The sequence below is a fragment of the Silurus meridionalis genome, chromosome 29 (assembly GCF_014805685.1).
Source record: "Silurus meridionalis isolate SWU-2019-XX chromosome 29, ASM1480568v1, whole genome shotgun sequence".
Lineage (NCBI taxonomy): Eukaryota > Metazoa > Chordata > Actinopteri > Siluriformes > Siluridae > Silurus > Silurus meridionalis.
The window spans coordinates 1,490,641-1,506,018 of NC_060912.1; the positions used below are offsets into that span (position 1 = coordinate 1,490,641).

The 15,378-nt window shown below is 42.0% G+C and overlaps 1 protein-coding gene across 3 annotated transcripts in view; it reads left to right on the plus strand.

Annotated features, from left to right (window-relative positions):
* triqk (triple QxxK/R motif containing) overlaps positions 1-14,143 on the plus strand; it is an 18,648-nt gene extending 4,505 nt beyond the window's left edge. For all 3 annotated transcript variants that reach the window (XM_046844378.1, XM_046844379.1, XM_046844380.1), the window contains 3 exons: positions 206-278; positions 7,991-8,076; positions 13,313-14,143. In XM_046844378.1, the coding sequence (XP_046700334.1) occupies positions 218-278; positions 7,991-8,076; positions 13,313-13,420 (255 nt within the window). In that variant the 5' untranslated portion in view covers positions 206-217 and the 3' untranslated portion in view covers positions 13,421-14,143. The remainder of the gene's footprint in view (positions 1-205; positions 279-7,990; positions 8,077-13,312) is intronic.
* The last annotated feature ends 1,235 nt before the right edge of the window (positions 14,144-15,378 follow it).

Genomic DNA, 15,378 nt, shown 5'->3' on the forward strand with positions numbered 1-15,378 from the left:
CATCCATCCATCCATCCATCCATAATTAAGTACTCAAAGGTTTAATGTTACTTCTTTCAAAGAAACACTTTTGTCTTCACTCATCGTTACATTTTTCCAGTTGTTCTGCAACACCACTGCTGCTTTCCTTTCATTTGTAACTTAACGATGAAACAAAAACCAGAGAATTTGGTAAAGTAAGTACTAATATCTCCTTTTTTTCCAGAGTGAGTAAAAAATGGCGAAGAAAGACGCGAGCACTGCGAAGTTGCCGGTGGATCAGTACCGCAAACAAATCGGTGAGTACTGATGTATGTGAGGTAAGGAGGCCTGGGGTCTTCAGTAGGGTTGAGGTCAGAGCTTTATAGTGGGAGATCTTCCACTCCAGCTCATGTAAAGCAGATCTTCATGGTCTGTCTGTCTGTCTGTCTGTCTGTCTGTCTGTCTATCTATCTGTCTGTCTGTCTATCTATCTATCTATCTATCTATCTATCTATCTATCTATCTATCTATCTATCTATCTATCTATCCTTAGATGTACATAACAGAAGAAGATTTTTATGAATTCCATTAATGTGGGCGTGGCTCAAGGCGGCTCATTACTTCAGACATCTTTCACGTTGCAGTCGTGTTGGAACAGGTTTGACACTGGAGACTCCTTCCTAAAGGATGTTAAATCTCCTTCCAGAAAGCGTCACCATGTCCATAACGATTATTAATTTAACCAATCATTGCGCTATTAAGGTCTATGGGCTGCATCAAGCACAAGTTCCTGTAAAGCAGCTGTCACTATAGAAACAGTAGCGTCTAATAAACGTGCGGTTTAAAGGGATAAAAACGGGCATTAATTGAGAAAATGCCCGTCTGAAAGTCTCGACGCCATTCGGAGACGTGTGACGACGGCGCATTGATATTGTGTACATAGTAACACGGCCTGTCATCTCTCTCTCCCGTCATTACTCACGCGCTTTATTTTCCTTCTTTTTTTTTTTTTACCGAGCTCATTTGAAAGCCCTTAGTAGGGTTATTTAGCTTGTTGTGTGCCGTCACCCCATCTCTATCACACCTCTGTTTCATGTCTTGTAAGAAAACATAACAAGCTGAACCCCTGCTGAAACCTCCGCATCTCAGCCATATTCGATTTAGTTTCTTTTTCTCTTTTTTTCTTACCTTTTTTTTCTTCAGATCTCCTCTGTTCAAAGACATAACAGCAGGTAATGGACAATAAGAATCCCTCCTCCCGTCAACGGCGCGCTTCGAAAAGAGTCTCCGTCGGCCAATTTTGACTAATCTCTGTTTAACGGGGGGAAAAAAAAGAAAGTGTCACCTGAAATGGCACAAAGAGACACAAAGGAAAGAATACGCATCGCAATTTGAAGTCGTAATGAGAAGGTAATTTATATCCTGTCAGGTTTAGTTTTCTTCTCTGACCGGCGAGCTTTTGTGATCGCTGAGCTTTTCGGCGTCGATCCGTCCCCCCGTTTTCCCGACCCCCCCTCCATAAATGCTGCTATTACTTCATATAATGCAGTACGAGTTTCCATGTTTGTGTGTGCGTTCTTGTTGTTGTTGGAGTTTGGATTCTGTCTTGTGTGATTACTGTAAGACCACGTAGTCACTGCTGATTCCTCCTGCGTTCACAGTTATGTTGGAGCCGCGACATCGTGGGCTTTAAGTCTCGTAAATCATGTGACCATCATTAACCTGGATCGTATTCCGTTGGTGTCTCCTGTCCTCTGTTCCCTGTCAAAATCTTTTCCACTGCTTTATCAGTTGACATTGAAATCCTTGAAGAATTGTGGTAGTGGTAGAAAATAGAAGGATCAGTGGTGCAGTGGTAGATGATGGAGGGAGCATGGTGTTGCAGTAGATGATGGAGGAAGATGGAGGGAGCATTCTGGAGTGGTAGATGATGGAGAGAGCATGGTGGAGTGGTTGATGATAGATGGAGAATGGTGGAGTGGTAGATTATTAAGGGAGCATGGTGGAGTGGTAGATGATGGAGGGAGAGAGAGGAAGCATAGTCTGAACTCCACCATGCTTCCTCTCTCTCCCTTCATTAAAGATGATGGAGGGAGAATTGTGGAGTGGTAGATGATGGATGGAGAATAGTGGAGTAGTAGATGATGGAGGGAGAATAGTGGAGTGGTAGATGATGGAGGGAGAATAGTGGAGTGGTAGATGATGGAAAAAGTATGTTGCAGTACAGGGCAAGATGTTCTAAGGTAGCCTGTTCCATTTTCTTTTTTCTTTCTCCGCCATTGTCCAGTTCTGACCAGTTTTTCTTTGTGTGCTTGTGTGTTTACTTGAGGCGACTTGTCATGTGTGTGTGAGTGTGTGTGTGTGTGTGTGTGTGTGTGTGTGTGTGTGTGTGGTAATATATTTTTTTCTATCCCCTCTGTCATGATGTGATGTGAGAGACAAGGGCCAAATGGCTCTCATGTGGTGGGAGTCAGCCTGTAGCACTGCTTCCTGCTGATGAATGATGGCAGTGTTTTGCCCTCTCTCTCTCTCTCTCTCTCTCTCTCTCTCTCTCTCTCTCCTTTTCCCTCTTTCTTTCACTCTAAAACAGAAGCCTGTCGCAGGCTGTCAATGTTCCTGGCCCTCTAGCTAAGACTCGAGACTGTCCTCTCCAATCAGCCATCACACTGCCTTTAACTTTAATTCTGTACAACATCACCTGTAGCCTTGTCACAAAAGCTTTTTTCTTTTTCGCCTCGCTCAGAGCTGCATGTGTTTGAGCACAGAGGCAGCTTCCTGATTCATGCACCTGCCCTTTTTTTTTTTGCTCCTGGAAACCTGTCGCTTTTTGGATCTCTTGATTGCCTGATTGTTTTTTTTTTTTGCTCCTGGACTTCACTCTTGCTAGGGCTGGAATGGTTCAGATGAAACTGTACTACTGTGATTTGATTTGGTGTTGCTGGGATTTGAACTCATGACCTTTTGTATTTAAAGTCCAACGCCTTAACCACTAAGCTACGACCTCAATCTCTCCCCTGTAACATGTCTTTATCAAGACCGACTTACATTTATCTCATTCATACATCTGAGCGTTGATGGGGTTCAGGACCTTGGACAGGGGCCCAGGAGTGGTAGATTGGTGCCGCTGGAATTTGAACTCACGACCTTCCGAAGTCTTCCAATGTCTTAATCACTAAGCTATCACCTCCCCTCTTACAAGTTTTGGGGTGTACACCACTTAAGATCTTCATCAAGCTGGTTTTGCTGGAACAGGTTTTGGTTCTCCTAGTTTAAGTGAATGGACAATTTTAATGCTCCTGCATCCAAAGGCATTCTATAGAATTGTGTGCCTTCAAGTTCACAGTTTGGAGAAGAACCACATATGGCTGGAAAAGTCTGACTGCTTTACACCATATAGCATATTCTCAATAGTTCATGGTGAAACCTGCCAACATAATCAGCATCTGGAGCTTGGAGATAAAAGATATTAATTCACCAATATTGTATTTATTGTGCAATGTCTTCTCCTCCTTTTTCTTTTGCAATAATACACTATATGGAGATGTGACTTTCATTGGACAGGGACGAGGAAAAATTTGTTTATTAAAGGATCAGCGCAGGTAGAACACTTTGGAGACAAAGCGAGAGAGGCACGATTGAGATGGTTGATAAGATGTGCTGAGCAGGGACATGGGGTATATCAGTAGAAGAACGCTGAGGATGGAGACTCCAGGCTGGAGCAATAGAGGAACGCCAAGGATGTGGTAAGGGAAGACATGCAGGTGGTTGGTTCGGAAGAGGCAGATGTAGAGAACAGAGTGGTATGGAGATGGAGGATCTGTTGTGGCGAGCTCTAACTGGAGCAGATCAAAGCACAAAAGAAGAAGAATACACTATATGGAGAAAAGAAGTCAAAGGGAGACCTGACATTTTCCAGCCATTTGCGGTTCTTCTCCAAACTAATTTTTTTCCCTCTAAACCTGTTCCAGCATTACACAATGTCCACAAACCACGTTTCATGATGATCTGTAGGAGTGGAAGATAGAGCTATAGAGCTTTTGAACAGCTTTGGGATGAATTGGAACGCTTGAATTGGAGGCATCTCAGGCCTCATCACCTCATATGGATTAGGTAGATGGGGGGGGATTTCAGATTCTACAGAGCATTTGATCGGATGAAAAAAATCTGCTGAGAAATGCAGGTGCAGGGTGATGCCATGAAATGCTACAGAGTATATTTTGAGCGTGTGTATCATCTGGCATCATTTAGGGACAATATTGTGTTGAAGAAGGTATAATAATAAAAAAATCCTATTTCAGAACTTTATATAAACAGCGTCTTGGTTTGTTTTTAATTATATGCAGTGTTTGAAACGCATTATTGTTTCCCTTATTAAATCTCCACACACGCAGAAGTTTGTTTCCCTGAAGTTGCAGGCAGGCGGCGAGGCTTGACGCAACACTGCTGAATCCGAGTCGACGCAACAAAGCCGTTTCTTACGCAGGCTGTGGAAGTGCATCATGGTGTTGTGGAAGTTACACCGTGTACCGTTTGCCCGACGGAAAGCTGTTTCAGGCCGCGGACATAAATAGCGACTCGGCGTAAAAATGTATTTTCGTTATTTATAACCAGTGAAGACTAGGAGAAGAACAAACCATAGTTTCAGTTAGATATTCAGTTTGGTATTATTGTCCACAGAGTGGACATGTTGTCCGTTAAAGACATCACCATGTTCTTTGAAAACATCACGTTTGTAAATATGTCCCGGTGTCTGTCGAACACGTCTTGTCCATTGAAGATGTTGCCATGTCCATGCTCATTGAAGACATCACTATGTTTGTTGAAAACGCCACCATGTTCTTTGAAGACACTGCCATGTATGTTGAAGACGTCCCCATGTTTGTTGGAATTGTCACCATGTCCTTTGAGGGTTGTGTCCATTGAAGATGTCACCATGTTCTTTGTAAACGTCACCATGTCTGTTAAAGAAGTTGCCATATCTGCTGAAGACATCATGTCCATATAAGACGTTTCCATGTTCTTTGAAGGCGTCACCATAATCCATGAAAGACCTTGCCAGGTCCACTGAAGATGTTGCAATTTTTTTTTAATGTCTGTTGAAAACATCACCATGTTTTTTGACAATGTCTTTATGTCTGTTGAAGATGTGGGCGTGTCTATTGAAGATGTGGGCATGTTTTATAAAGATGTGGGTGTGGCCATCGAATATGTGGGCGTGTTTGTTGAAGATCTGGGCATGTCTGTTGAAGATGTGGGCAGGTCCATTGGTGTGGGAGTGGCCACTGAAGATGTTGGTGTGTTTGTTAAAGGTGTGGGCGTGTTTGTTGAAGTTGTGGGCGTGTCCATTGTATATGTGGGCATGTTTGTTAAAGATGTGGGCGTGTTTGTTGATGTGGGTGTGTTTGTTGAAGATGTGGGCGTGTCCATTGAATATGTGGGCGTGTCCATTGAATATGTGGGCGTGTCTGTTGAAGAAGTTGTGGGCGTGTTTGTTGAAGTTGTGGGCGTGTCTATTGAATATGTGGGCATGTTTGTTAAAGATGTGGGCGTGTTGAAGATGTGAGCATGTTTGTTAAGGATGTGGGCGTGTCCATTGAACATGTGGGCGTGTCCGTTTAATGTGTGGGTGGGTTTGTTGAATATGTGGGCGGGTTTGTTGAAGGTGTGGGCGTGTTTGTTGATGTGGGCGTGTCCACATGTTGAGGCCATGTTTTTTTTTTTTTTAGGACGTCACGAAGCCTGTGTAAAACATCACTATGTTCGTCAAAGACGTTGCCATGTTTAATAAAATAGTCCTTTTGCAAGTAATTTGACACGGAGCACACGTTACTGTAGTCTGTTATAAGATTCGGCTAAGATCTTCCTGGGATTATCTGGTACAGTGTGCTGCTGAGATCGCTCACCGGCTTCTCACGACAAAGCGACGCGGATGATCACGAGAGCAACTGGCCAGCGTGTTAAATTCTGACTTATTGGAGCACATGCAGAACCTGCAGTCCAAAACATGAGGATCTTGTATTCCGTTATAGCAGGTGAGGAGGAGAGTCAGTGTGCAGCAGCCAGGCCTCTCGCTCCATCCACAATTTATTCACATCTCTCAGAGCAATTACTTCCATTTGGTCACAATGAACTATTCATTTCAGGAGCAGATGGTCGAGTCTGTTTGCTGTGTGCATTTCGCCCCATGACAGGAGATTTCCACAAAACTAAGACACACACCTAATCTCTCCCTGCTGCTTTTTGAAAACACGGTTCTTCACAGAATCAGTGCAGAAACAGGACCGAATTTCCGAGTCTTGCTGGACGTTGAGGCTGAAACTCTCGGATCGTAGAGTAATTCCTTTCTTTTTATGGATCTGTGGAACGAGTGATCAGATAGATGGATGAGTTTGGTATTTTAAATGTCGCACTCGACACGTGATGTTATCTTTTATTTCTTCATCTTCTCCTGCTACCCAGCAGTCTATGGTGGAGAAACGTGCTCTGTTTCCTTGACCTTTAATGTAGAACCTCATCATGTGGAGATTCAACATCCAACTGTTTTTCGTTTTCTCTACACACTTCTATTTAAAGTCTTTGGATGTGGAAGCATGGGATTTTCCCGTCACTTCAGATAGGAGACCAGCATACCAGTGCTCTCCAGCTCCATGAAGATATGCTTTACATAGGTTGGAAGATGTGGAAGATCTCCTGCTTTTGAGCTGAACTGGCTGAATGAGCCCAAACCTCCACAGAAGAAAAGAGTGGAGGATATTCTAAGAGCAAATGGGGACTAAATTGTGGAATGGGATGTTTAGAAACTATGTTCTGGAGTCAACAGAACACACACACACACACACACACACACACACACACACTGAAAGTCTTGCATACACTCGTATGAACAATCGGCGCTCTGCAGAAAGCTGTCAGTACATTTATGGATTACTTGTTAATATTATGAACTGCTAGTGAATAATACACACACACACACACACACACACCTACACCTGAGGAGAATAAAACGTGCTGTAGTAGGCGTTTATGAATAAGTAAACACAGACGTGCGGTCGAAGCGCGTTCACAGAAAATCCATTAGTTTGACGATTTTCGAATGAATCCTTAATGAACACAAAAGTGACATTTCACAAGACTTTCAAAAGTTTCCTACAAACCAGATTTAAAAAAACGACGCTTGATGAACATGTAACAAGAAAATTGGGCCTTTGAAAAAGCAGATGGAATTTTGTGTTGAGTTGAATTGTGTTTAGTTGCGTTAAGTTGTGCTGTGTTGTGTCAAGGTGTGTTGTGTTAAGGTGTTTTGTGTTGAGATGTGTTGTTAAGTTGAGTTGTGTTAAGGCATGCTAAGGTGTGTTGAGTTGTGTTAAGTTCTGTTGAGGTGTGGTGTGTTTTGTTGAGTTGTGTTAAGTGGTATTGAGGTGTGCTAAGGTGTGTTGAGTTGTGTTAAGGTGTGCTAAGGTGTGTTGAGTTGTGTTGAGGTGTGGTGTGTTGTGTTGAGTTGTGTTATGGTATTGATGTGTGCTAAAGTGTGTTGAGATGTGTTGTGTTGTTGTGTTAAAGGGTGTTGTGTTGAGATGTGTTGTTGAGGTGTGTTGTGCTGAGTTGTGTTAAATTGTGCTGAGTTGAGTTTTGTTGTTGTGCAGAGTTGTGTTAAGTGTGTTGTGTTAAGGTGTTTTGTGTTGAGATGTGTTGTTAAGTTGAGGTGTGTTGAGTTGCGTTAACTTGTGTTAAGGTGTGCTAAGGTGTGTTGTTGTGTTGAGGTGTGTGTGTTGTGTTGAGTTGTGTTAAGTGGTATTGAGGTGTGCTAAAGTGTGTTGAGTTGTGTTGAGATGTGTTGTGTTGAGTTGTGTTAAAGGGTGTTGTGTCGAGATGTGTTGTGTTGAATGTGTTGTTGAGGTGTGTTGTGCTGAGTTGTGTTAAATTGTGCTGAGTTGTGTTAAATTGTGCTGAGTTGAGTTTTGTTAAGTTGTGCAGGGTTGTGTTAAGTGTGTTGTGTTGAGTTGTGTGCTTTTTTCCCCTCTTTTTTTAGGAAAGCAGGATTATAAGAAAACTAAACCAGCTCTGCGAGCCACACGTCTGAAGGCCGAGGCGAAAAGGAGCGCTCCGGGAATCAAGGTGAGGATTTCATTTTGTTATCCTGATTGATTCTTCATTAACATACACACACACACACACACACACACACACACACACACACACACACACACACACGTAAACACTTTATGTTCATGTTTATGTTAATGTTCTTGAATCCTTCTCCGACTCGCTTTCCATCTTTTACTTCAGTACAAAGCCCTTATAGGAATCAGAACTGCTTCAGAATGGATTTTGCAGGAATCCAGATAAAAACCCGGATTCACATTCCGAGATTTTCTGTTTGTAAACAGTGTCTCTTCACGTTACTGTAAACCAGCCTGGAAGTTCTTGTCAGGTGGCGATGAGGGTTTAACAATGACGTTTTAATGAGAAAGTTCATGATGATCGCAGACAAAAAAGAAACTGGAAACTGGTTTACTCTTAGGAGCCTGCCGAACAAACAAACAAATAAACAAGCAAACAAAGAAGCAAGCAAGTAAACAAACAAATAATTAAATAAATGAGTAAGTAAAATAAATAAAGCAAGCAAGTAAATAATAAGTAAGTAAATGAATAAATAAAGTAAGTAAGTAAAATAAATAAGTGCAGCTGTGAGATTGTCCTGAATTCTTTTTTGTTTTTATCCTCTTTGAATGTTAGAACTTGTTGAGGAACATGAATCCCTGAGATCCATCATTTTCTTTTCCTGTTTGTTTGTCTTGAACGCTAGATTTTGTTGAGGAACATGTCCTGTAGTTTGGGTTGGATTTTGGATCTCCTCAGCTCAGTCTGCTTTGTCTTGGCAGCACGTCCTGCCTTGTCTGTTGACATTTTACTCCGCTGGTATTTCATCTGCTTGTTCCCTCTGGTGGTAAAAGCGTAGCATGTGGCTCGGAGCTCCTGACCAGATCTTTCTTAAGAGGTGGTCATTTAATGATGACTGGCATGTGTCGAGCTTTGTCAAATGTGTCAAACTCTCTGTCTCTTTCCATCCTTCTTTCCATCCTTCTCTCCATCCCTCTCTCTTTCCTTACGTCACATCCTCTTCGTGTTCTCTCAGCTGTGGTTGGAGCAGGTGGCCAGCTTTTGTGAGCTGCTGTGCGCCATGCACTGACCAGTTGGCATGCTGGCACAGGTAGCTCCAGGCACCAGGCCAGTTGGCATGAGTTCGGCCACGCCCCCCCGAACAACAGACGCGGTAGATGGCTCTGCCTGGCCCTGAGGAGAAGAGCTGGCTCGGTCTTCACCACAGACTCAGTGGCCTGAATATTTGCCATCCTAATGCACTGCCTGCTGGCACTGAATACAAAACAGCCATTAAACAGCCACATGACGTTTAACCCCTTTACATGTTACATTCCAATGCATATGAGGGGGGAAAAAGGGTGGTCGCTTAGTGGTTAATGCAGTGGACTTTAGATTGGAAGGTCATGAGTTTAAATCCCAGCCGCACCAAGCTGCCGCTTCTTGGCCCCTGACCAAGGTCCTGAACCCCATAACTGTTCAGTTATATAAATGTGTTTTTTTGATTTCTCGAATAATCACATCATTATTGTAGAACAGATTAATGTTAAAAGTTTGTGGTATCGAGATGCTTTTCTTCTCACCACGGCTATAAAGAGTAGCTCGTATCCTGTCTATTAGCTCGAAACCAGAATGTTCTCAGCCATATGAGGTTCTTCTCCAAACTGTTACCACAAATGTTAGAGGCATTTAATTGTTTGTTTGTTATTTTCCCTTTATATTAACTAGGAGACCCAAACCTGTTCCAGCATGACAATGCCCCTGAAGGCATCATCTTCCCAGAAGGCTTATTATAAGAGCGAATGGAGACGATGTTCAGAAAATCTTACGGTCAGGCGTCCACAAACATTTGCTCTACAGTGTACAAGAAAGATCCACACCCAGTAACGTCAGAAGGATTTTGTTGGATGATGTAACCATCCAACGACGCCGTGACCTTATTATGCGGCACGGGGTATTTACAGGAACCCGAGGAGCAGCGGTGAATCAGCACCTCATATAGTAGAAATCTGTGTAACACCTCCGCCAGTGTTGCAGACCTTATCTGACGCTTGTTTTTACGAGGGATTGTTCCCACGTCTGTGCTTCACTTGTGCTAAAACACATCGTTACCGCCACACACATGCACACACACACACACACACACACACACACACACACACACACACATACAGAACACCACAGCATACCAAAACAATTGCTTGCGACCATCATTGGAGAGCATTTACCACGTTTCCGGGCCCTAGTGAACATATTGAGCCAAGAGTAATGGCCTGTGGTCTGAACTTAGGAGAATCCACCAGCATCTTCGGACCTCGAAATTGAAAGCAAATGGAGAGATTCTGTATGGAGGAAGTATCTCAGATCTCTTCCCATGAATTCTCCAGCGTTGACTGAAACGGTGAAAATAATTGCGGCACATATATTTAATAAAGCAGGAAGTGAAGCTTGAGCAACTACCTGTTTCTAGTCACCCAGTTCTGTAAAATGTCAATGGAGAGATAAAATATATTCATTTGCATCAAATTATATTTATTAAAGCTTTTGGGAAATTCTCTAAATCAAAAGAACAAAACAACACACTAATTATACATTAATCCTAGAATTTGACACACAGGCTCGATTCCCAGAGTCTAAAACATTATGATGTTTTATCCCAAACATTACTCAGACAGAGGTTGGCTGAAATGTTGTAAAAACATTTGGGAAAAGACGTGAAACGTGAAACAACTCAAACGCCCCGCGCGATAGTAGTTACGCCGCACGCTCAAAGAGGTTTACTAGACAGCTAAATCAACACGTATCCTATGAATGAAACTAAAGAGCATGAAATGTGAAAGTTTCCCAATTACGGATGCCCGGAGCTGCATGGAGCCTGGGACGGGGAGATAGAAACGCAGGAGCTACTGGGTGCTAATGAGGATGAAGAAGGAGGGGCCCTGGAGTGTGAGTACAGGCAGTTAAAAACACAGACACAGTCATAGACATAGATACAGTCACAGACACCGTTATAAATAATTACAGACACAGTTATATGTACAGGTACAGACATAAACAGTCACTCAGTCGCAGTCATAGTCACTGACACAGTCACTGACACAGGCACAGTCACACAGTCATAGTCATTGACACAGACACAGACATTTATAGGCACAAACACATTCACCGTCACAGACAGGCACAGTCCCGCAGACATAGACACAGTCACAGACAATCATAGACACAAAGACAGTCACCAGCACAATCATAGACACAAACATTCACAGACACAGTCACAGACGCAGTCACAAGTGCCGTCTCAAAATTAGTCATAGACACAGACATATTCACGCAGTCACAGTCACTGATGCAGATGGAGTCACAGACACATCTATCTATCTATCTATCTATCTATCCCTACTTTATTCCTTGCTTTCTTTCTCTTTCTTTCATTTTGTCCTTTTGTTTCAAGTATCCAGCTTTAGAATTCCCAGTTCCTTGTGTTTTCTTTTCTCTCTCTCTCTCTCTCTCTCTCTCTCTCTCTCTTTCTCTTTCTTTCTTTCTCTCTCTTTGCTCAGGAGTTAAAGGAAAGCCTCTGATTCAGCACTGTTCCACAGTCACACTTCAGATTTATTCATCAGTTCCTACGGTGTCTTGCTCAAGACAAAGCGGAAAATCCCGGCGCTTTTCTCCACTTCAAAGCTCCACCTACACTGCTCGATATATTAGTGCAATTTTCTTCCCATTGTGCCTGAATCTGGGCAATTTGCACACATTGTGTGCAGAGAAAGAATCCCAAAGTCCTAAAATCTGATTAGAAGTTTGATAATAAGTTGTCAAGATGAAGAACAATGGTGCTGCTAATTCGCTTTACTCCCCGATTGCACTTAATGAAACCGAGGTTGATGAGAATTGTAATTGTAATGACGAACTTTTTTTTCCTTCTAATTCGTGTTGGAACACCAGTCCTGCGGCTATCATTAGTTTAACTTTACCATTAAACCCAGGAAAAGTCTTAATTAGAGTGCTCTTTTCAGTGAGATTGGCTGTTTCTCTCACCTTATTTTTTTTCTCCTCAATTAAAGTTTTTTTTTTTTACATTAGGTTAGTTTTATCCACCTCGTGTTTTCTCCATTATCTGAGTTTACTGTCTACTAATGTTTTTCTTTGTTCATTAAAAAAACTTTAATTGTAAACTTTAAATATATATTATATGATACATTGTTAGAAGATTGATGGAGATTGATTTAGCCCCAGTTAGTAACGTACACTACTGATGTAGGTAAGAAGGTGAGGAGGTCTGGGGTGCAGTCAGTGTTCCCATTCATCCTAATGGTGTTTAATAGGGTTCTTAAGCAAGCCACTCATGATCTTCCACTCCAACCCATGTGAAGCATATCTTCAAGGAGCTGGCTTTTTGAAGTGAAAAAAAAGGGAGTTTTTCCTTGCCACAGTCGCCACGGCTGCTCATCAGGGATAAATGCACACCATTCACCTAGACTGTTGATTCCTGTAAAGCTGCTTTGAGACAATGTCTGTTGTAAATTTGACTTGACTTGAAAACTTCATGCTCCTGAATCCAAAGACATTATATACGACTGTACAACAGTTTGGGGAAGAACACATATTGGTTGAAAAGTCATATGTATATATATATATTTATACATTCAGAATCCAACAACATTGTGGGCTCACAATAAAAATGATTGTGACTGGAACAGACCATATGGATGCTTTATGAAGCTTCGTAGCGGTATCACGCACAAGCACTACAGCGCAGCATCATGTATAAATGCATTCGCGGCCGTCTGTATAAACAGCGAAGTATACGTGCCTTTCCAACGCCGAGAGCGTATCAGTTAAATTTCCCTGCACTTTGCCACACCGAAAATGTTTTGTTTGTTCAATAAGCTTTGCGATCGCGCTCTGCAGAGCCTTTCGTCCGCATTAAGGTAGCGGCGTGTCGTTGCCAGGGCGTTTTGAGGTCTGGAAGTTGATAGAAGCTTTTTGCACAAAAGCATTTATTTTTGGCATATGACACGCACACCTGCACATTTTAAAGCACATTAAGTGCACTTACGGCCTCCGCGGCTGTGCCATCGAATGTATACATGAGAACCCGCGACTGGCCCGTGGTTCACATCTGAGTGGTTCGTGTCATATCAGCGGTTTATCATAGTAATTTGGTTACGACGGAAGTGCATGCGCATTCATCCACTTTGAAAAGAAAATGTTCTTCAGTTGTCCCTTTTTCTTTCAATTGTACCCTCAGGACATCATCTTGGTCATCGCAGCCGTGCTGGTCTTCCTGCTCGGGGTGTATGCCTTCTTCTACCTCAACCTGAGCACCGAGCTGAACCTGGACACCGACCTGGACTAAAGATCACAAAGGCATCCGCTTGATGGAGGCTACAATCAGAACGCGTTCGGGACATCTCAGCACCCTTTTTTGCTATGAATCCTAAGTTCCTAAGATCCTGACCATCTGCTTTTGAACATTATTTGAAGAGTAACACTTTACAGGGTTAAACGCTAATTAATTGTGAGTAGCTACTCAAAATACAGGCTGACGTGGCTTTTGGGGGTCCAAGAACTGCACCAGGTTCGAGTCCTGCTTTGCGCTAGGTTTTCTTTCTTTTTTATATCTTCTAGGGAAATTTTTTCAGTGTTTTTTTTCCCCCACATCTCAGGATACTAGATGAAGAATTCTGTGTGTGTGTGTGTGTGTGTGTGTGTGTGTGTGTGTGTGTGTGTGTGTGTGTGTGTGTGTGTGTGTGTGTAGAGTCATTGCTCATTGTATTTGAAACTTAATTGATTAGTGTCTATAATTAGCAATAAAACAGAATTTTGTGATTTGCTTGACATTCCAGATACATTTTTTTTTGTACACTTTATATAGAACTCTTGCAAACATTCAGAACTCACTTGTTTGACTTAATTCTAAAAGAAGGTTTATGGTATTATAACCTGTGTGAAACTTTTTTGCTCAGGATTAGTATTCAGAAAGGATCGCTGTGTGGTTTTGTCCACTTGTTTTTGTAATCCATTCATTTTTCGATGGACCACAATAAAAAATAATAAAAATACCTAGATTGTTTACGGACCCACCGTAATGCTCCATGTCGTTCTTGCTGCTTCTGGAATTGTTGTTACATCTGAGAAAAACGTACCAACATATCACCACATATTTGCCTCGTGGAATAGCGATGAAGCAACAACCAGTCACTTTTGCATTGGAATGTCTCAATTCTATGCAAACTAAGTTCATTATCGTAAATTGACGATCCAATCAGTTGGTGTGTGTATGTATGCATTTTATTTTTGATTCCTGACTTTCCTACCAATTACCATTCACTGTGTATAGAGACATTTTGAAGAACAGGAAGTAGCAAAAGGTCACTGGCTCTCGTAAGCACACTTAAATACTATGCTAATTGATATAATGCGACAGCATACAAAGACATCCTACACAATTGTGGTAGAAGTTTGAGGAACTAGTTTGGGTCAGGTGTCCCAATACTTATGTCAATATAGTCCATATTTCATGGCTAGACGCCTAATCCAAAAACATCATGCGTTTTTCGCTGATTATAACTTATAATGCCGAGTCGTGGTTTGCTAGTCACTATGATCAACATGCTAACATCAACAAACTCAATTTGTTCAGCATAAGTGTAAAAATAGATGAAAAGTGTGTAAAATAAACGAAAGATTTAGCAACAGCAAAGCCGAGGCAGTGTGCACTATATTTATATTGGAAACGATATGAAATAAAAAAAAGTCATTGCTTCAATCCCAAGCCATGACGGTCAATTTGGGTGTATTTCCTGAGGTAAATGTCAGTCAGTTTGGTCATGTGACTAACAGGAACCTCATCGGGTGTTCCTGTTTACACCATTAATGATTTCTTCATTCAGTTTGTTAGCTTACTCATCAAATTTCAAATATTTTGAATTAGCTTTCATATATTACAGAGTTTTTAGCTATACAGCATCTGTGTGTGTGTGTGTGTGTGTGTGTGTGTGTGTGTTGTGGAGAATTTGACAGCTGCCATTTATACCGGGTAACAGAACGAACTTATTAGGCTTCTGGCACAAATCCAGCGACTGGATCGAAGCCTGACGTTCGCCGTGTGATGAAAACGCACTTAGCTAGCAAACTATCACCTGTTTACACAGCCATGTTTGCTAAGCTGCCTTCTTTTTATTAGCTTACGGGGTCTCCTTAGAAAACCTTATAAGGCAAGGTTATAATGTAAATACGCACGTTTATACAGCGGCGTGCGAAAATACAGTATATGGATCGGCTATTAAAGTGAATGGAGTCAAAGGCCATGAA